General features: G+C 42.0%; 2 protein-coding genes across 2 annotated transcripts in view; one reads left to right on the top strand and one right to left on the bottom strand.

The window, feature by feature from the left end:
- The first annotated feature begins 895 nt into the window (after window positions 1-895).
- Window positions 896-20,477, top strand: part of LOC128382757 (uncharacterized) — a 371,423-nt gene continuing 351,841 nt past the window's right edge. The window contains exons 1-3 of the mRNA XM_053342769.1: window positions 896-962; window positions 1,128-2,928; window positions 7,662-7,835. Coding sequence (XP_053198744.1) covers window positions 896-962; window positions 1,128-2,928; window positions 7,662-7,835 — 2,042 coding nt within the window. The remainder of the gene's footprint in view (window positions 963-1,127; window positions 2,929-7,661; window positions 7,836-20,477) is intronic.
- Window positions 11,091-15,136, bottom strand: LOC128382165 (gamma-crystallin N-B). Its single transcript, XM_053342161.1, has 5 exons — window positions 15,116-15,136; window positions 13,695-13,786; window positions 13,039-13,195; window positions 11,872-12,017; window positions 11,091-11,226 (listed from the first exon to the last, which is right to left on the bottom strand). The coding sequence occupies exons 1-5, from the start codon at window positions 15,134-15,136 to the stop codon at window positions 11,091-11,093; spliced, it is 552 nt and encodes a 183-aa protein (XP_053198136.1).

Genomic DNA, 20,477 nt, shown 5'->3' with positions numbered 1-20,477 from the left:
AAGTCTAACCAGAGGAAAAGGTTTCAGTGGGTGTTTTTGTGTTGTGGTCTGAAGAAGTGCGGTAAGAAATGAATTTACTTGTGTTTCAAGAGATGGAAGAACATGTGTTCATATATACATTCTTTAGGGGAATATGTACTATTAATAAGTCAACGTAAACAAGTCTAACCAGCAAGAAGTTTTTGTTAAATATAATTAACTTATCTTTCCATAATATTGTGACACTCTGGTTTGTGTGAATTGTTGGGTTTTAGGTGGTTCCCAAACACAACAACTAGACTCAGAGATCTAGGGCTTTTTCAGGAAGCAAGTTTAACAACCTGAGTTAAAACTTTAACTCTAGGCTGTCAAATTCAGAGTTTTCAGTTTCAGAACAGTTAACATTTAGTTCAATCAACTCTGAGTCAAAGTAACCCTGAGTAAAGCTTGTGCATGAGGAGATACTAAGCCCTCATCAATGGAGCACAGATAACTTGATTCACCATGACAACAGGAGAAACAAAGGGCTCAGTCCTCCTACTTCTCCACAATGGAGTTAGAAATATTAATGAATGCATGCAGATAATGACTATATATTTAAGAAAAAAAAACAATACAGTAGCAGCAGCGGGGGTGGGACATAGGTGGGAGGAGGGGTTGTTGCTGTCATCAGAGAATGATAAAACATCCCAGCAGGTCTGATCATCCTCTAATGGAGATTTCTGCTTCGTATTTGTGCCTCAATATTAACTGTCTCTTTAAGAAAAAGTCACACCATGTCTGACACCTCCTTCAGTCTGCGGGCTTCAACTAAAAAGAAGGAAAAACTCAGGGTTAGTTGAAGAAAACTGTCAGCAAGCAGGTTAGGTTCACGGAGTATGTTGCCAGGGTAACTAACTCAGAGTTTTCACTAAACATGCTTTCTGAAACAGGCCCCAAGAGAGAGGAGCTCCCACAGTCCCCTGACTCAAGTGAACCTTCAGGTATCACCTCTCTCACACACTTGCTTATTCTAGTGTGACATTCTCTGATATTTATTTTGAAACAATGATTCTTGTTTTAATGTATATATGTTTTGATTATACTCATTGGTAAGGTATGATGTCAGACTTTTATTAATAGTAATATACTTATTTTAATTTAAGCAGGAACTCCTGCTGCAAAGTGTCAACGTAAACTCAAGTCTAACTTGCAGAAGAAGTTCCAGTGTGTATTTGAGGGGATTGCTAAAGCAGGAAACCCAACCCTTCTGAATCAGATCTACACACCGCTCTACATCACAGAGGGAGGGACTGCAGAGGTCAATGATGAACATGAGGTCAGACAGATTGAAACAGCATCCAGGAAACCAGACAGACCAGAAACAACAATCAGACAAGAAGACATCTTTAAAGCCTCACCTGGAAGAGATGAACCAATCAGAACAGTGATGACAAAGGGAGTGGCTGGCATTGGGAAAACAGTCTTAACACAGAAGTTCACTCTGGACTGGGCTGAAGACAAAGCCAACCAGGACATACACTTCACATTTCCATTCACTTTCAGAGCGCTGAATGTGCTGAAAGAGAAAAAGTACAGCTTGGTGGAACTTGTTCATCACTTCTTTGCTGAAACCAAAGAAGCAGGAATCTGCAGGTTTGAAGAGTTCCAGGTTGTGTTCATCTTTGACGGTCTGGATGAGTGTCGACTTCCTCTGGACTTCCACAACACTGAGATCCTGACTGATGTTACAGAGTCCACCTCAGTGGATGTGCTGCTGACAAACCTCATCAGGGGGAAACTGCTTCCCTCTGCTCGCCTCTGGATAACCACACGACCTGCAGCAGCCAATCAGATCCCTCCTGAGTGTGTCGGCATGGTGACAGAGGTCAGAGGGTTCACTGACCCACAGAAGGAGGAGTACTTCAGGAAGAGATTCAGAGATGAGGAGCAGGCCAGAACCATCATCTCCCACATCAAGACATCACGAAGCCTCCACATCATGTGCCACATCCCAGTCTTCTGCTGGATCACTGCTACAGTTCTGGAGGATGTGTTGAAAAGCAGAGAGAGAGGAGAGCTGCCCAAGACCCTGACTGAGATGTACATCCACTTCCTGGTGGTTCAGGCCAAACTGAAGAACGTCAAGTATGATGGAGGAGCTGAGATAGATCCACACTGGAGTCCAGAGAGCAGGAAGATGATTGAGTCTCTGGGAAAACTGGCTTTTGAGCAGCTGCAGAAAGGCAACCTGATCTTCTATGAATCAGACCTGACAGAGTGTGGCATTGATATCAGAGCAGCCTCAGTGTGCTCAGGTGTGTTCACACAGGTCTTTAAAGAGGAGAGAGGGCTGTACCAGGACAAGGTGTTCTGCTTCGTCCATCTGAGTGTTCAGGAGTTTCTGGCTGCTCTTCATGTCCATCTGACATTCATCAAGTCTGGAGTCAATCTGCTGGCAGAAGAACAAACAACATCCCAGAAGTCTGAAACTAAAGAAGAATCTGCAGAGACATGTTTCTACCAGAGTGCTGTGGACGAGGCCTTAAAGAGTCCAAATGGACACCTGGACTTGTTCCTCCGCTTCCTCCTGGGTCTTTCACTGCAGACCAATCAGACTCTCCTACGAGGTCTGCTGACAAAGACAGGAAGTAGCTCACAAGCAAATCAGAAAACAGTTGAGTACATCAAGAAGAAGCTCAGTCAGAATGTGTCTGCAGAGAGAAGCATCAATCTGTTCCACTGTCTGAATGAACTGAATGATCGTTCTCTAGTGGAGGAGATCCAACAGTACCTGAGATCAGGAAGTCTCTCCGCAGATAAACTGTCTCCTGCTCAGTGGTCAGCTCTGGTCTTCATCTTACTGTCATCAGAAAAAGATCTGGATGTGTTTGACCTGAAGAAATATTCTGCTTCAGAGGAGGCTCTTATGAGGCTGCTGCCAGTGGTCAAAGCCTCCAAAAAAGCTCTGTAGGTGCACAGATAGTTTGATTTATTTATTGTTATATATTTATTATATTCTGCTGTCTTTAAAATAAGTAACTTCTTGCTTGTCATTTGTTTCTTTATATTTCCTTTCCAGGCTGAATGGCTGTAACCTCTCAGAGAGAAGCTGTGCAGCTCTGTCCTCAGTTTTCAGCTCACAGTTCTCTAGATTTAGAGATCTGGACATGAGTAACAACAACCTGCAGGATTCAGGAGTGAAACAGCTTTCTGTTGGACTGGAGAGTCCACACTGTACACTGGAAACTCTCAGGTCAGGATTCACCCGTCCTATTGTTACATCTTCAAGAACAAAGTGATGCTTTTAAAAAGGCATCACAGTGTTTTCTGGCCAACCAGTGGTTCCACGTGAGGAATCTGAGCTTCATCTTCAAAGTTGTGGGTGTTAGGTAGGGCCACAATTTACTGCGTTTTTTTATGATTAATCCACTAATCAGGTTAGTGGCAGTTCTAGCTTGTAAGGTGCCCTGGGCAAACTTCTCCCGGATGACCGAGCTTCTCTGATCCCCTACCCAGTGCACTCTCAGACCACTCAGACCAGGCTCTGACACGGGTCATACAGGGAACGGACGGCCCGTATCAGGGGGTACGATATCCCATACTCCCGGAGAACCTCCCCACAGGACTCCCCGAGGGACATGGTCAGTTGCTTTCTCCAAGTCCACAAAACACATGTGGACTGGTTGGGCAAACTTCCATGCACCCTCAAGGACCCTGCAAAGGGTGTAGAGCTGGTCCACAGTTCCACGACCCGGACGAAAACCACATTGCTCCTCTTGAATCCGAGGTTCGACTATCCGACGGACCCTCCTCTCCACTACCCATGAATAGACCTTACCAGGGAGGCTGAGGAGTGTGATCCCCCTATAGTTGGAACATACCCTCCGGTCCCCCTTCTTAAAAAGAGGACCACCATCCCAGTCTGTCAATCCAGAGGCACTGCCCCCGATGTCCACACGATGTTGCAGAGTCGTGTCAACCATCCAACCAACCCACAACATCCAGGGCCTTGAGGAACTCCGGGTGGATCTCATCCACCCCTGGGGCCCTGCCACCAAGGAGCTTTTTGACCACCTTGGCAACCTCAGCCCCAGAGATAGGATAGCCCACACCCGAGTCCCCAGGCCCTGCTTCCTTACCGGAAGGTTTGTCGGTGGGATTGAGGAGGTCTTTGAAGTATTCCTTCCACGGATCCACAACGTCCTGAGTCGAGGTCAGCAGCGCACCGTCTCCACCGTACACAGTGTTGACTGCGCACTGTTTCCCCCTTCTGAGACGTCGGATGGTGGTCCAGAACCTCTTCGTAACAATACTTTTGGGTCTGCCAGGTCTGACCGGCATCCTCCCCCACCATCAGAGCCAACTCACCACCAGGTGGTGATCAGTTGACAGCTCCGCCCCTCTCTTCGCCCAAGTCCAAGACATGTGGCCGCAAGTCTGACGACACGACTACAAAGTCAATCATTGAACTGTGGCCTAGGGTGTCCTGTGTCATATGGATACCCTTATGCTTGAACATGGTGTGCACAGAAGTCCAATAACACCCTGCCACCCTGTCACTGTTGCTGCCAACGTGAGCTCCCAGCAGAATGAGGGAATCCCCAGAGGGAGCACTCTCCAGCACCCCCTCTAAGGAGTCCAGAAAAGGTGGATACTCTGAACTGTTGTTTGGACCATAGGTACAAACAACTTGGAAAAGGTTCAATGAGTAACTTGATAGTTGATGATGAAGTTGTATTACTCTGTAATTAGTCATTTATTGAGGCTACAATAAAAAATGGATGTGCTGAAATGATTCAGAAATAGTTGAGAATGTAAATGGTTAAAAATGTTGTTTGGTTTACTGGCCTGCAGAAGTTAGACAGAAACTAGTTGGTCATTACGTGTTAATTATCAGCTACTTTCCATCAAATCAGCAAAGGTGCAAAGTGAAGAGTTCCCCACATTTCCTGGAAATGTGTCTTAGAACCGTTGGAGCTGCACAGCCAAGTACTCACATGGAGGGATGGCAAGTATTTCTAATAAATGTATTTAAAATACGTATTTCAAATACAAAATATTATTTTGTAATTTGTATTTTATTGAGATTATGAAAATGCCTTCGTATTTTATTGAGATTATGAAAATGCCTTCGTATTTTGTATCAAAATACTTCAGTGCTGTGTTTTGGGTTTTTTAAGTATATTTTTTGGGCTTTTTGCCTTTATTGTGCAGGTTACTAGAGAGAGACAGGAAACAGGAGACAGAGAGGGGGAATGACATGCAGAATAGGACCGCTTGGTGCGGGATTCGAAGCGGGGTCGCCTGCAGCGAGGACTGTAGCCTCTACACATGGGGTGGGTGCTCTAGCCACTGAGATATGCTCAACCCCAGTGCTGTGTATTTTTGTATTTTCAAAATACTGTAAAATACTTTCTGTGAAACACCGTTATGACATCTGTCTGTCTGTCCGTCCGTCCGTCTATATATCTACAAAATCTCTCAGTCTGTCTGTGGCACCCTCACATGGTCAAGCCCCTGTGATACCGCTCTCGGCCACTGGGAATTTTTGGCGCTGTTTCACACTTGCGATGGGCTATGGGCAGGCGATTATTTTCCTTTGCTGGACTGATTAACAGGCCCCGTAGGCGTTGTCTAGTTGTGCTTGAAGGCATCAACTGAGGAGACACCACTAGCTAAGGTGACAAAGGTTACACACAGAGCTGGACAGTAACGGAGTACATTTACTTGAGTACAGTACTTAAGTACAATTTTGAGGGATCTGTACTTTACTCGAGTATCATTTTTGGGGAGTACTCATGACTTAACTCAAGTACATTTGAGAGGCAAGTATTGTACTCTTTACTCCACTACATTTCTATCCATAACCGTGATCACCCGTTACTTCTACTAAAAAAACACCTTCAGCCAAAGTCAACTCCATGGTCAGGTTAGATGAGAGAGGAAACCATGGAGGAAAGTAAGGAGAGAAAGAAGGGTGGAAGGAAGGAAGGAAACCATGGAGGAAAGTAAGGAGAGAAGGAAGGGTGGAAAGAAGGAAGGAAACCATGGAGGAAAGTAAGGAGAGAAGAAAGGGTGGAAGGAAGGAAGGAAACCATGGAGGAAACAATGGAAGAGGACGCAGCAGGTCCCGGGATGAAAATGACTTGATTTTACTTTCAGTTCCTTTTACATTCTCCAAGGTATTAACATTAACATTTATCATAACTCCATCTAGGACATTTCTATACATAAATGTAAGCCCTGTGGCAGTAGTAATGCAATATTTAGAAAATGTACTCTTGTACTCTTGATACTCAAGTACTTTTACTTAAGTAGACATCTGACCGTAGTACTTTTACTTGTACTTGAGTAAAATTTAGCAAGGGGTATCTGTACTTTTACTCAAGTAAGGAAGCTGTGTACTCTGTCCGCCTCTGGTTACACATATTCCTTTGCTCACACAAGGGCTTGAGTTCACAAGCTTTGGTAGCAACACTTGAGTTTGCTATTTTTTTTCTGTTTTACAGTTTTTTTCTAGACTTTAAATTTGTCTGTTCTCTGGCCTATGAAATATTTCAGTGCTATGGTGATTTGACCTCAAACAAGGACATTTCCAACCTCTTGCACATTTCAAATAAGAAATGATTGATAATGTCATAATTATTGGATTCTAATTGTCTTAACTGATTGGATGGTATTAATGTGACCACCAATTTTTTTTTGTATTGACATTGACAGAGGTTGTGCACACACCAGTTTCATATAAAATGATTCAACTGTGATGAAACTCCCCATAAGTTTGGTAGTGATGGTGTTAAATAACTGAAAAGGTTAAAATGCTACCAAGTTTATATTTCTAAATAAATCATCAATTTGGATTATTTGTCTTTGAGTTATTGTCACTGATTCATAGTAATCTATTACACCAAGAGAGTAAATAAGTATACTTAAGGAACATTTCTCAGGGCAGAGGTTTATATTAGGATGTCTCTAACATGAGGGGTCAGCATATGTCATCTGTTGACTGATTATGGGAGGAGTCTCTTGCCTTCAGATGTTTTTCCAGGTGGTGTACAAGTGAAGGGATAGATGAAAAAGGCTATTAGAGAAAGGTTGTTTAAAAAAGTGCCTTGGGGAAAGAAGTATTTTGTAGTATTTAGAAAATACGAAAATACAGTATTTTATTTTGATACATTTTTTGGCTGCTGTATTTTGTAGCTTATTTTGATACATTTTTAAGGTGGGTATTTGGTATTTTATTTGGAAATACATTTTGATGTATTTGTGCCCATCCCTGCTCACAGGTTTCCTCGAGCAGCAGTTTCAGGCTAAAGAGCAGACTAGTCTGTCTGGTGGAGACTCTGATGAACCTCTGTGAAGTTACATTTTATATCAGGAGGCTCCTTGATATTGTGGAGTTTTAAAAAACCTGAGAAGTTGACACAGCACTGTGATAAAAGTGCATCTTTATTCTTCCTTTTGGCAAAAGCTTCACTCTTCATAAACACATTAGAATGATTTGAACATTTGGATCACAATGATGAGGTAAAAACATGCTGCTGAATCTTCCCATCTGGCTGGATGCTCAACTTTCTGGAGCTCCCTGATTCACTTCATCTTTTAGTGAGTTAGTTTGGAGACAGTTTGTTGTTGTATGTGACTGCACACAGCAGTACTCTCACACTGTGTGACATGTGTGTTGTTTTGTGTGATTGCAGCCTGTCAGGATGTCTGATCACAGAGGAAGGCTGTGCTTCTCTGGCCTCAGCTCTGCAGGACAACCCCTCCCATCTGAGAGAGCTGGACCTGAGCTACAATCATCCAGGAGACTCAGGAAAGAGGATCCTGTCTGCTGGACTGGAGGATCCACACTGGAGACTGGACACTCTCAGGTATGGACAGACAATGTGTGATAGAGGAGGAAGAGCTGGAAACATTTTCTCTGTCAGAGCTGATCACAGATCTCAACTGAATCTTTGACTTTTTCTTCTTTCTAACTGAAGTTTCCTGTAAATGTTGAAAGTTAAACCTGAATTCAATCAGGGTTTCAGAAGGATTGGGATAGTGGATTCAGATTGGATCAAAGTGTATGAAAGCCCAACCCCACATTAGAAGAGAATAATAAACCAGTAGACTAGAGCCATGTAACGTCCATGTTAGCATGCTGAAAGAGAACGTGCTGCTCTGACCCCCCTCCTCCTTTCAGCCTGCAGCCTGCAGGAGTCCGATGGTTGACACCAGGTCTGAGGAAGTGTAAGTCTGCTTTTATTTTTATTCTTTATTTTATTGTGAAAAACAAACAAGAAGCATAAAGTCAACATTCAGACTTACAACCAGAACAGAACGACAAAAACAGCACAAAAAATAAAAGAACTCAATAAGTTATTAAACATTAAATATCTGTGTGTGTGTGTGTGTGTGTGTGTGTGTGTGTGTGTGTGTGTGTGTGTGTGTGTGTCTGTGTGTGTGTCTGTGTGTGTGTCTCTGTATTTGTGTATGCGTATGTCTCTGTAAGTGTGTGTGTGTGTCTCTGTGTGTGTCTCTGTGTGTGTGTGTGTGTGTGTCAGTCCTACTGAGGACGAAGATGATGTCATCGTCAAACAGATGATAGATCAATAACCAGATGTCAGTCGGCCATCTTGGATAGTACATAACTGTCCAAGATGGCCGACTGACATCAGGTTAGAAACAGATGATCAATAACTGATCAATAACTGCAGCTGTATTGTGTCTCGGTCTCTCCATCAGATTTCTGTGAACTAGAACTGGATCCAAACACAATGAACAGATTCCTCAAACTGTCTGATAACAACAGGAAGGTGACACATGTGGTGGAGGAGTATCAGTCATATCCTGATCATCCAGACAGATTTTATGTCTGGCCTCAGCTGCTGAGTAGAAATGATCTGACTGGTCGCTGTTACTGGGAGGTAGTGGGGAGTGGAGAGGTTGATATATCAGTGAGTTACAGAAGAATCAGCAGGAAAGGAGAGAGTGATGACTGTTGGTTTGGAGCGAACGATCAGTCCTGGAGTCTGAGGTGCTCTGATGTTTTTGGTTACTCTGTCTGGCACGATAAGAGAGAAACACCCATCTCCTCCTTCTCCTCCTCCTCCTCGGTCTCTAACAGAGTAGCAGTGTATGTGGACTGTCCTGCTGGCACTCTGTCCTTCTACAGAGTCTCCTCTGACACACTGATCCACCTCCACACCTTCAACACCACATTCACTGAACCTCTGTATGCTGGGTTCTGGGTCGGTCCTGGTTCCTCAGTGTCTCTGTGTGGTTTGTAGGAAGGAGAGTCTCCTCCTGTCAGAGAAACGTTCTCATGTTATTTAGTACTAGATTTTCTCAGAGCAGATATTTCAGTCTGTTAGAGGACTGTTTGGAGGTTGGGGGGTCGTGGCTTTGATCCTTATGAGTCTCAGTCAATGTTCAAGTCCAACACCCAAAGTGAAACTCAGAAGCTCTCAGAGAGAAAACCACCAGCGGCTCAAAGTTTACTGAAACGTCAAGTTGTGAGCGAGCTTTTTAAACATTTTGGAAGAGTTTAGCCACTAACTATAACACACATAGTTTAGTTTTATTTATTTTTGTTTAGTTTTAGTTTTATTCGATTATCATTCAAAATCCACCCCAATGAAATACGTAGATTTATCTCAACCCAACATAATACAACGAGTGATGAAGCTAATGAAAAAGGTCTATGCTGAAGCTACATGGTCTGAGTTACACCATAAGCCTTCAGAACAAACAAACTTTCAAACATCTTAAATAAAATAAAGTTCCACAACAATAATCCAAGAAAACACAACCAAAAGTTTCAGTATTTTCATTATTACTCTTTGTCATACCCAATTTGTATATTTTTTAGTACTTTAGTCCATTGTCACGGCTATTCCACAAGTTACCACCTCTAACAGAAACATACCTCTGCTTTATATTTGTTCTTTGTACATTATCGGTGCTTTTTTAAATTCAACTAAATCATAAAATTTTACCGTTTTTAAATGATAAACAATACGTTTGTTGGTTCTATGAAGTTTGATCGATTTATAATTCTTATAGCTCTTTTTTTGTAACTTAAAAGTAGGTTCAGTGTTGGTTGTATATGTGTTACCTCATATCTACACACATTATATGGAAGTAACAGAACAATAAAGTGTGAATGATGATTCCTTGTTGAGGATATCCTTTGTTTTATAAAATATAGCCATGGTTTTTGACACATTTCACATTAAGTGTCTGTGGGAGGGGCCGAAGGGGTCAAGCCGAGCCTGGCTCCAGGGAGGGGCCCCGATGACCAACGTCCGGGCCTGGCTCCAGGGAGGGGCCCCGGTGACCAACGTCCTGGCAAAGGACACGGAAGACCATACATGTCGCTCATCCCCCCGGACCTGTTGCCATGGGAGACCGTACCACGGGCATAAAGCCCCCGACAACTGAGCTCCTGGGGTCATTGGGACACGCAAACCACTCCATCACAATAAGGTAGTAGCTCAGGGAGGGGTTGTTTGACTCCATGTCTGAATATTAAAACAACTTAGAGATGTCAAATATTTAAACTATAGTGTTATTTACTGATTTTTGATCAGCTCAGAGCTTTTATTGTTTTGGGACATTTTTACAGAAATAAGCTCCATATTTTAAATAACTACTGTAGATAAAATTAAACTGCTTTTTTGACTTTTTAGTTTCATTTTCTAAAGTAAATCTTTCCTGCTGGTAAACATTTATATAAAATTTAAAAAGACTGATTCATTGTAGTTTTAAATCAAACAGGAGGTAATGGAGTGCTTTGTTTTTGGGACTATGAGATAAACTCATAGTTTCATATTTAAAGTAAATCTGAAAACAAAACGCAAACACTGGCTCTGTTCCTGCTGGTTTAAATATAGTTTTGTATTTTTAAAATAAAAAAAATAACTCTAATTCATTTTAGTTTTAAAACACAAACAAACGAAACAAGTTTTTTGTGGGACTATTTTCAGCGGCGGATGAATCCATGATGATGAAACAACACACACACACAGAAAGTGTTTGATAAAAAACCTTTTTTCTTATTTTCGTCTGGATTTATTTATTGTACATGATTACAGTCACAGTTCATGTGAAGGTGGGGGGGTCAGAGGTCAGAGGTCAGAGGTTTAGAAGTAGTTGACGACTCTGCGGATGGACTGGATGTTGGGGTTCTGGGCCTGCCACTCGTTATGGCTGCAGTAGTCTCCACGCTCCACGATATACATACGGCCACGGAAGTTTGGCTCCTCGTACATCACCCAGCTGCAAGGTAATCAATCAATCAGTCAGTCAATCAATCAGTGTGTGCGTGTGTGTGTTAAAGAGTGTGTGTGGGCATTGCAAACAATAGAAAGCCTCCCGATGCCTGGTGCAGTTTTTTTAAGGTCCCCACAAAGCTCATTTTCATGACTGTGTGTGAACCCTAGTGGTCACACACAGTACTGCAGTGTTTATTTCCCAAAGTGTGTAAAAATACCTCAGAGTAGTACTACAGGACTGCAGACTGTATTGGTATTAGCATATTAGCTTAGTGAATATCTCCCTGGCATGTTAATGTAAAATAATATGAAGGTTTCAATACATTAGTTTAAATGCTTTAATGATAAATGATAAATTTAGCAGTTAAAATTATGTCTCTAGACCCTTCAGTCAGGGGTCCCCACAAGGTAGTAAAAACAGGCATGTGTGTGTGTGAGTTACAGTGTGTGTGTGCGCACGTTTTTCTATCTTGGTGGGGACCGACTCCTGGTCCCCACAGGGTTGGTTTTCCTGAGTGTGTGTGAGCCCCAGATTTCACACACGGTACTGCAGTGCGTGTGTGTGTGTGTGTGTGTGTGTTACAGTGTTTGTGTGTGTGTGTGTGTGTGTGTGTGTGTGTGTGTGTGTGTGTGTGTGTGTAGGACTTACGCTCCGTCTCCGTACACCTTGACAGAGTTGATGCAGTTCTTGGAGAGTCCGCGGCTCTGCAGGAAGGGACAGTCGTCACAGATGTCGACACACTGACCGGAGAAGTTACAAGCCTCGAACAGCTCGATGCGGTAATGCTCTCCGTGCTGAAACACACACACACACGTCATGTCATTCAGTATTCACATCATCACGGCATCGTTTAGTCTGAAACAGTTAAACATCATGAAATAATACAAACGACAGCAAATCATCACATTTTGCTATAGATACAGGTTGTGTTGTGGTTGCTATAGATACAGGTCGTGCTATGGTTGCTATAGATACAGGCTGTGCTATGGTTGCTATAGATACAGGTTGTGTTATGGTTGCTATAGATACAGGCTGTGCTATGGTTGCTATAGATACAGGTTGTGTTATGGTTGCTATAGATACAGATTGTGCTATGGTTGCTATAGATACAGGTTGTGCTATGGTTGCTATAGATACAGGTTGTGCTATGGTTGCTATAGATACAGGTTGTGCTATGGTTGCTATAGATACAGGTCGTGCTATGGTTGCTATAGATACAGGTTGTGCTATGGTTGCTATAGATACAGGTTGTGTTATAGTTGCTATAGATACAGGTTGTGTTATGGTTGCTATAGATACAGGTTGTGCTATGGTTGCTATAGATACAGGTTGTGTTATAGTTGCTATAGATACAGGTTGTGTTATGGTTGCTATAGATACAGGTCGTGCTATGGTTGCTATAGATACAGGTTGTGCTATGGTTGCTATAGATACAGGTTGTGTTATAGTTGCTATAGATACAGGTTGTGTTATGGTTGCTATAGATACAGGTTGTGCTATGGTTGCTATAGATACAGGTTGTGTTATAGTTGCTATAGATACAGGTTGTGTTATGGTTGCTATAGATACAGGTCGTGCTATGGTTGCTATAGATACAGGTTGTGCTATGGTTGCTATGGATACAGGTCATGCTATGGTTCATCAGCATGTAGATTATAAACGTTCGTGATAAAGTCGCAGCGCTGCTTGTAATTTAGTCTCATTATATTTTCTCAGTGACTTAATTTGTTTGTAAAATGTCAGAAAATAGTCATATTGATGGTTATTGCTCAGACTATTGATGAGTATTGATGGTTATAGATTGATGGTGGTTACCATGCGGATGGGCTTGCAGGATCCCATGTGGTCGTTGTGGGAGTTCCACCTCTGGAATTCGGGGTACTCTCCGTGCTCCAGGATGTACTGCTGGCCCTTAAAGTCGGGATGATCGTAGCAGATCCAGGCGCCGCTCTCCACACGGATGGAGTTCACCCTGAAAACAAACACAGTTTTTATGTCTTCTTCAGTCAGTCACATTAAATCAACACGATGGTAAAACTTAAAGGATGAAGGTTGGTGAACATGACGTGAATATAAAGACTGAATACATAAAGTTTTACATTATTAACTCAAATGTTCTAAAAACTGGTTTAAGATGATTAAAACTGACATTTGTTCTCTTCAGAAACATTTTCTCTGTTTACATTTAATGTTTTTATTCTTTTTCTTGATATTTTCTGTCAAATACTGAATTTATTTATTCAGCATTCACTCTTAAAAACATCACAAACGTATAATCTGTAAAACTGATTAAAAAAAACATGGAAATAAAAACGAATGTGTCTTTTTTTAAGTAGCTGCTTAATTATTACTTTATCTTATATGACTTTTATTCTAATGATCTCAGTCCTCTGTGTGTGTGTGTGTGTGTGCATGTGTGTGTGTGTGTGTGTATGTGTGTGTGTGTCTCAGCTCTTCTTCTTCTTCTTCACCTGTTCATGAAGCCGCGGTCCTGGAAGTTATCACAGTCACCTCTGACCTCCAGCTTCCTGCCGGTGAAGCATTTCCCCTCGTAGAAGGTAATCTGCAGGAAAACAATAAAAACATCAACTTTCACTGTTTTTACCTTTTTAAGACATTTCTAACCTCCTTGTTTCCATGGTTACTGTTTAATCATAAATAATCACTGAAACTCACAAACTAAAGAAGTTATTTTAGTTTTAAAACCAACAAATAATAATAATCTAATGAGGTTTGATCAGATTTGACTGAATTGATCTGAATTAAACAAATAAGAACTAATATAATACTTACTAATATAAAAACCGAAGCTTATTGTCTCTTTTTTAAGATATTTCAGCCGCTTTAAATAATTCAAAATGACATTAATGTTTAACTTCATTGTCTTCAAGTTTAAAACACATTTTCATATAAATAGTTCAAATTTTTTCCTTCAAACATCAAACAAACATTTTAGTTTGTCTCATAAAACTTTTTTCAACTGAATTTAATTTAAATCTGAAGCTGCTGAAACACAAACATCTTCAGTAAATGTAGTTATTAGAAAGATTTTCAGTCCAGAATAAAAAGAAAAATTTAATTATATCAACTTTTGTATGTTTGTTTTTAAATATATGATTTCTGAGGCGGCCGAGTATCTCAAACACTTAAAAAAATAAATAATTAATTAAGAATATTTCCTGCAAAACTGTAATTCTACATGAATTTAACCTTAAATATTATAGTTTAACAGTAATTGAACCTTTAAATATTATAGTTTAACAGTAATTAAACCTTAAATATTATAGTTTAACAGCAATTTAGCCTTAAATATTATAGTTTAACAGCAATTTAGCCTTAAATATTATAGTTTAACAGCAATTTAACCTTAAATATTATAGTTTAACAGCAATTTAACCTTAAATATTATAGTTTAACAGTAATTTAGCCTTAAATATTATAGTTTAACAATAATTTAACCTTAAATATTATAGTTTAACAGCAATTTAACCTTAAATATTATAGTTTAACAATAATTTAACCTTAAATATTATAGTTTAACAGTAATTTAACCTTAAATATTATAATTTAACAGTAATTTAACCTTAAATATTATAGTTTAACAGTAATTTAACCTTAAAATTGTAGTTTTATTGTTATTATAATACTATAAAATATTGCAGAGGACTTCTCTTCAAGTTTAAAACACTTATAAAATAAATAAATAAGAATATTTCCTTTAAAACAGCCAATAAAACAAGATCTTCACACCTGATGAAACACTTCAACTCAACAGTGTCTGGATTTAATTAGAATTAAACTTTTACTAAACTAAACTCACGTCCAATAAAACCAGTTTAAATAAAGTTAGTAAGTTTTGAATGTTTTGACCTCCAGCTGATCTCTCACTCACCTTTCCAGAGTACTGCGACATCTTTGCCCACTGGATGTTTTCCAACCTGGCCCACAACCACACACACAGTGTAACAGAGAAAAAGTTGGACCCCCCAATATATACGGCAGCGAGGGGGTGGGAGGGGGGAGCAGGGGGGGGGCGAGGGGCGAGCGGGGGGCGAAGGCCGGGCGGGGCGGACAAAAGAGACGGCTTTAAACGTTTCTGCTGCCTCGACGCTTTCCCTTCATCCTGATGTGTCTGCTGAGTCTGCTGTGTGTGTGTGTGTGTGTGTGTGTGTGTGTGTGTGTGTGTGTGTGTGTGTGTGTGTGGTCAATAGAAAGTGCTTGTCCTGGACTTTGTGGGGGTCACATGTCACCCTTCTATAGACAGACGGTGAATTCAGCTCCGACTGGACGAAGTTAAAAGTTCATTAAAAGAGACTCGAAATGTTTGATGTGTTGTTTCCTTCCTTCCTTCCTCCCTCCTTTCCTTTCCTTCCTCCATCCCTCCTTTCCTTTCCTTCCTCTCTCCCTCTAACCCCTTACCCTCCCTCCTTTCCTTCCTCCCTCCCTCTTTTCCCCTCTCTTTTCCTTCCTTCCTTCTTCCTTTCCTTCCTTCTTCCTCCCTCCCTTCCTTCCTTCTTTCCTTCCTCCCTTCCTCCTTCCTCCCTCCCTTCCTTCTTCCCTCCATTCCTTCCCTCCTTCCTTCCTCCTTTCCTCCCTTCTTTCCTTCTTCCTTCCTTCCTCCCTTCCTTCTTCCCTTCTTCCTTCCTTCCTTCCTTCCTTCCTTCCTTCTTCCTCCCTCCCTTCCGTCTTCCCTTCATTCTTCCTTACCTCCTTCCTCCCTCCGTCCTTTCGTTCGTTCCTTCCTTCCCTCTTTTCGTTCCTTCCTTCCTCCCTTCCTCCCTCCCTCCCTTCTTTCCTTCCTCCCTCCCTCCCTTCCTTCCTTGACAGGAGGTTGAAGTCACATGTTTCTCTTCTTGACTCAAACTTACAGGATGTTTTGCAGGAATATTTGGAGATCAAACCGTGAACAGTTGGACTTTAAGCTTTTACATCTTTATTAGCACGCTGTTGTTTTCTTCTCCAGCGGAAATCAGATCGCACCGCTCCGATCTCTGAGTGGCTTCAGGATGTTTCTCCTACAACTGGAAATGGCAGCTGTTTATCACATATGTCAACTCACTTAAAGTCTGACTGAACACTTTCCTTTTGTTCTGTTGTCTTCTATTTATTTATTTATTTATTTATTAATGTTTCCTCTCTGGTTTACTTTTTGCTTGTAGCTTTGTTTTGTCCTTAGTGGGGAGAGTTTGTGGTACCTGCAATGTCCTCAATAAAGACATTAATAAAAAAAATAAAAAGTTCTCTAACAAAGAAAATACTCACCTTAAGCTCATTCATAAGTTTTGGGAACATTTTGGGAACATTTTATACAACATTTTGGGAACATTTGGGAACATTTGGGAACAGTTTTGGGGACATTTTGGGAACATTTGGGAACTTTCTGGGGACATTTGGGAACATTTGGGAACATTTTAGGGAACATTTTGGGGACATTTGGGAACATTTTAGGGAACATTTTGGCAAAATTTGGGAACATTTTGGGGACATTTGAGGGAACATTTTGAGGACATTTTAGGAACATTTTGGGGATATTTTAGGGAACATTTTTGGGACATTTGGGAACTTTTGGGGACATTTGGGAACATTTTAGGGAACATTTTGGGGACATTTTAGGAACATTTTGGGAACATTTTAGAGAACATTTGGGGGACATTTTAGGGAACATTTTTGGGACATTTGGGAACATTTTAGGGAACATTTTAGGGAACATTTTAGGGAACATTTTGGGAACATTCGGGAACATTTTGGGGGGGACATTTGGGAACATTTTGGGGACATTTGGGAACATATTAGGGAACATATTAGGGAACATTTTGGGAACATTCGGGAACATTTTGGGAACATTTAGGGACATAGGAATATTTTTTGGGACATTTGGGAACATTTTAGGCAACATTTTGGGGACATTTTGGGAACATTTTGGAGACATTTGGGAACATTTTAGAGAACATTTGGGGGACATTTTGCGGACATTTGGGAACATTTGGGGGACATTTGGCAACATTTTGGGAACATTTAGGGACATGGGAATATTTTTTTGGGACATTTGGGAACATTTTGGGGAAGGAGGGAAGGAAGGAAAGGAGGAAGGAAGGAAGGAGGGAGGGAGAAAGGAAAAAAGGGATGAAGGAAGCAAGGAAGGAAGGAAGGAAGATTAAACCACTAAAATTACCTTTTCTAACATTATAATAAGTATAATATAATATTTGAGCTTTTTATCCAGGCGTGTTAATCTGAGGCTCTGCTGGAAGGAAGGAAGGAAGGAAGGAAAGATGGAAGGAAGGAAAGAAGGAAGGAAGGAAGGAAGTGTTTAATCTGAGGCTCTGCAGGAAGGAAGGAAGGAAGGAAGGAAGGAAAGATGGAAGGAAGTAAAGAAGGTAGGAAGGAAGGAAGGAAGAGTTTAATCTGACGCTCTGCAGGAAGGAAGGAAAGAAGGAAGGAAAGATGGAAGGAAGGAAGGAAGGAAGTGTTTAATCTGACGCTCTGCAGGAAGGAAGGAAGGAAGGAAGGAAAGATGGAAGGAAGGAAAGAAGGAAGGAAAGATGGAAGGAAGGAAAGAAGGAAGGAAAGATGGAAGGAAGGAAAGATGGAAGGAAGGAAAGAAGGAAGGAAGGAAGTGTTTAATTTGACACTCTGCTGCCTCCTGCTGGTGAGAATCAGTCACTGCGCTGCTTCACGGTTATTTATATGAGACGCTTCTGATTCTGCTTTCATTTCATCAATAAAGGAGGGAGGAAGGAAAGGAGGGAAGGAAAGGAGGGAGGGACAAAGGAAAAGAGGAAGGAAAGAAAGAAGCAGGGAGGAAGGAAGGAAAGGAGGGAGGGAGAAAGGAAGGAAGGAGGGAGAAAGGAAAAGAGGAAGGAAAGAAAGCAGGGAGGAAGGAAGGAAGAAGGAAGGAAGGAAGGAAAGGAGGGAGGGAGAAAGGAAAAGAGGAAGCAAGGAAAGGAGGGAGGAAGGAAGGAAGGAGGGGAGGAAGGAAGGGAGTAAGGTGGGAGGGATGGAGGAAAAGAGGAAGGAAGAAGGAGAGAAGGAAGGGATTAAGGAAAGGAGGAGGTGAGGAAGAAGGAGAGAAGGAAGGGATTAAGGAAAGGAGGAGGTGAGGAAGGAAGGAAAGAGGGGAGAAAGGAAGGAGGGAGGGAGGGAGGAAGGGAGGAAGGAAAGGAGGAGGTGAGGAAGAAGGAGAGAAGGAAGGGATTAAGGAAAGGAGGAGGTGAGGAAGGAAGGAAAGAGGGGAGAAAGGAAGGAGGGAGGGAGGGAGGAAGGGAGGAAGGAAAGGAGGAGGTGAGGAAGGAAGGAAGGAAGGAGGGGAGGAAGGAAGGGAGTAAGGAGGGAGGGATGGAGGAAAAGAGGAAGGAAGAAGGAGAGAAGGAAGGGATTAAGGAAAGGAGGAGGTGAGGAAGGAAGGAGGAGAGGAAGGAGGGAGGGATGGAGGAAAAGAGGAAGGAAGAAGGAGAGAAGGAAGGGATGAAGGAAAGGAGGAGGGGAGGAAGGAAGGAAAGAGGGGAGGAAGGAAGGAGGGAGGGAGGGAAGAAGGGAGGAAGGAAAGGAGGAGGTGAGGAAGGAAGGAAAGAGGGGAGGAAGGAAGGGAGTAAGGAGGGAGGGATGGAGGAAAAGACGAAGGAAGAAGGAGAGAAGGAAGGGATTAAGGAAAGGAGGAGTTAAGGAAGGAAGGAAGGAGGGATGGAGGAAAAGAGGAAGGAAGAAGGAGAGAAGGAAGGGATTAAGGAAAGGAGGAGGTGAGGAAAGAAGGAAAGGGGGGAAGGAAGGAAGGAGGGAGGGAGGGAGGAAGGGAGGAAGGAAAGGAGGAGGTGAGGAAGGTTTGTTAAACTGAGATAAATTCAGACTGAACTCCGCAGCAAGACATCATGGAGGTTACGACCACTTCAATATAATCAATATATTAAAAAAAGATCAATAAGAGAGATTTGAAATGACATTTGACCCATTTTATACCAAAAGACTGAATGCTCCTGAGCATGTCAAATGGTGTAACCACAAAATATCAAATGGTGTAACCACAAAATATCAAATGGTGTAACCACAAAATGTCACATGGTGTAACCACAAAAGAATGATAGATATTAAAGAGAGAGACGTCTTATACACACTTATCAACACTCAGCATTTAAAAAACCTAGCTGTTACAGGATTATAATCGTGTAAAGTGGAAATTTTTTTTGCTGAGAATAAAAAACCTGCACAAGAAGAAAGAAAGAAAAAGAAAAAAAACAAAAACTAAACTAGACTAAACTAAATAATGACAGACTGAAGGTGGGATAACGCAAAAACAATGATGATCCCCTTTTCCTTCCTTCCTTCTGTCCATCTGTCCTTCCTTCCTTCCTTCTGTCCATCTGTCCTTCCTTCCTTCCCCTTTTCCTTCCTTCCTTCTGTCCTTCCCCTTTTCCTTCCTTCCATCCGTCCTTCCTTCCTTCCCCTTTTCCTTCCTTCCTTCTATCCTTCCTTTCCTTCCTCTCTCTACCTTCCCCTTTTCCTTCCTTCTGTTCATCCGTCCTTCCTTCCCTCTCTACCTTCCCCTTTCCCTTCCTTCCTTCCTCTCTACCTTCCCTTTCCCTTCCTTCCTTCCCCTTTTCCTTCCTTCCTTCTATCCATCCTTCCTTCCTTCCCCTTTTCCTTCCTCCCTTCCTCTCTACCTTCCCCTTTTGGTTCCTTCCTTCCCTCTCTACCTTCCCCTTTTCCTTCCTCCCTTCCTCTCTACCTTCCCCTTTCCCTTCCTTCCTTCCTCTCTACCTTCCCCTTTTCCTTCCTTCTGTTCATCCGTCCTTCCTTCCCCTTTTCCTTCCTTCCTTCCTTCCCTCTCTACCTTCCCCTTTTCCTTCCTCCCTTCCTCTCTACCTTCCCCTTTCTTCCTTCCTCTCTACCTTCCCCTTTTCCTTCCTTCTGTTCATCCGTCCTTCCTTCCTTCCTCTCTACCTTCCCCTTTTCCTTCCTTCCGTCCTTCCTCTCTACCTTCCCCTTTTCTTTCCTTCCGTCCTTCCTTCCTCTCTACCTTCCCCTTTTCCTTCCGTCCTTCCTCTCTACCATCCCCTTTTCCTTCCTTCCTCTCTACCTTCCCCTTTCCCTTCCTTCCTTCCTCTCTACTTTCCCCTTTTCCTTCCTTCCTTCCCCTTTTCCTTCCTTCCTTCCTCTCTACCTTCCCCTTTTCTTTCCTTCCGTCCTTCCTTCCTCTCTCTACCTTCCCCTTTTCCTTCCGTCCTTCCTCTCTACCTTCCCCTTTTCCTTCCTTCCTTCCT

This window comes from Scomber japonicus, chromosome 21 (assembly GCF_027409825.1).
Source record: "Scomber japonicus isolate fScoJap1 chromosome 21, fScoJap1.pri, whole genome shotgun sequence".
Taxonomy (NCBI): domain Eukaryota; kingdom Metazoa; phylum Chordata; class Actinopteri; order Scombriformes; family Scombridae; genus Scomber; species Scomber japonicus.
Note: the sequence above shows the minus strand (reverse complement) of the source record. Positions and strands in the feature narration are given on the sequence as shown.

Bases quoted from the DNA above. Each gene is read 5' to 3' on its own strand.
- LOC128382165 (XM_053342161.1), bottom strand. From the start codon at position 15,136: ATGTCGCAGTACTCTGGAAAG. The intron at 13,196-13,694 runs GTGAAGAAGAAG...GTTTGTTTTCAG, and splicing joins GACCGCGGCTTCATGAACAG to GGTGAACTCCATCCGTGTGG. The intron at 11,227-11,871 runs GTAAGTCCTACA...ATTACCTTGCAG, and splicing joins AAGGTGTACGGAGACGGAGC to CTGGGTGATGTACGAGGAGC.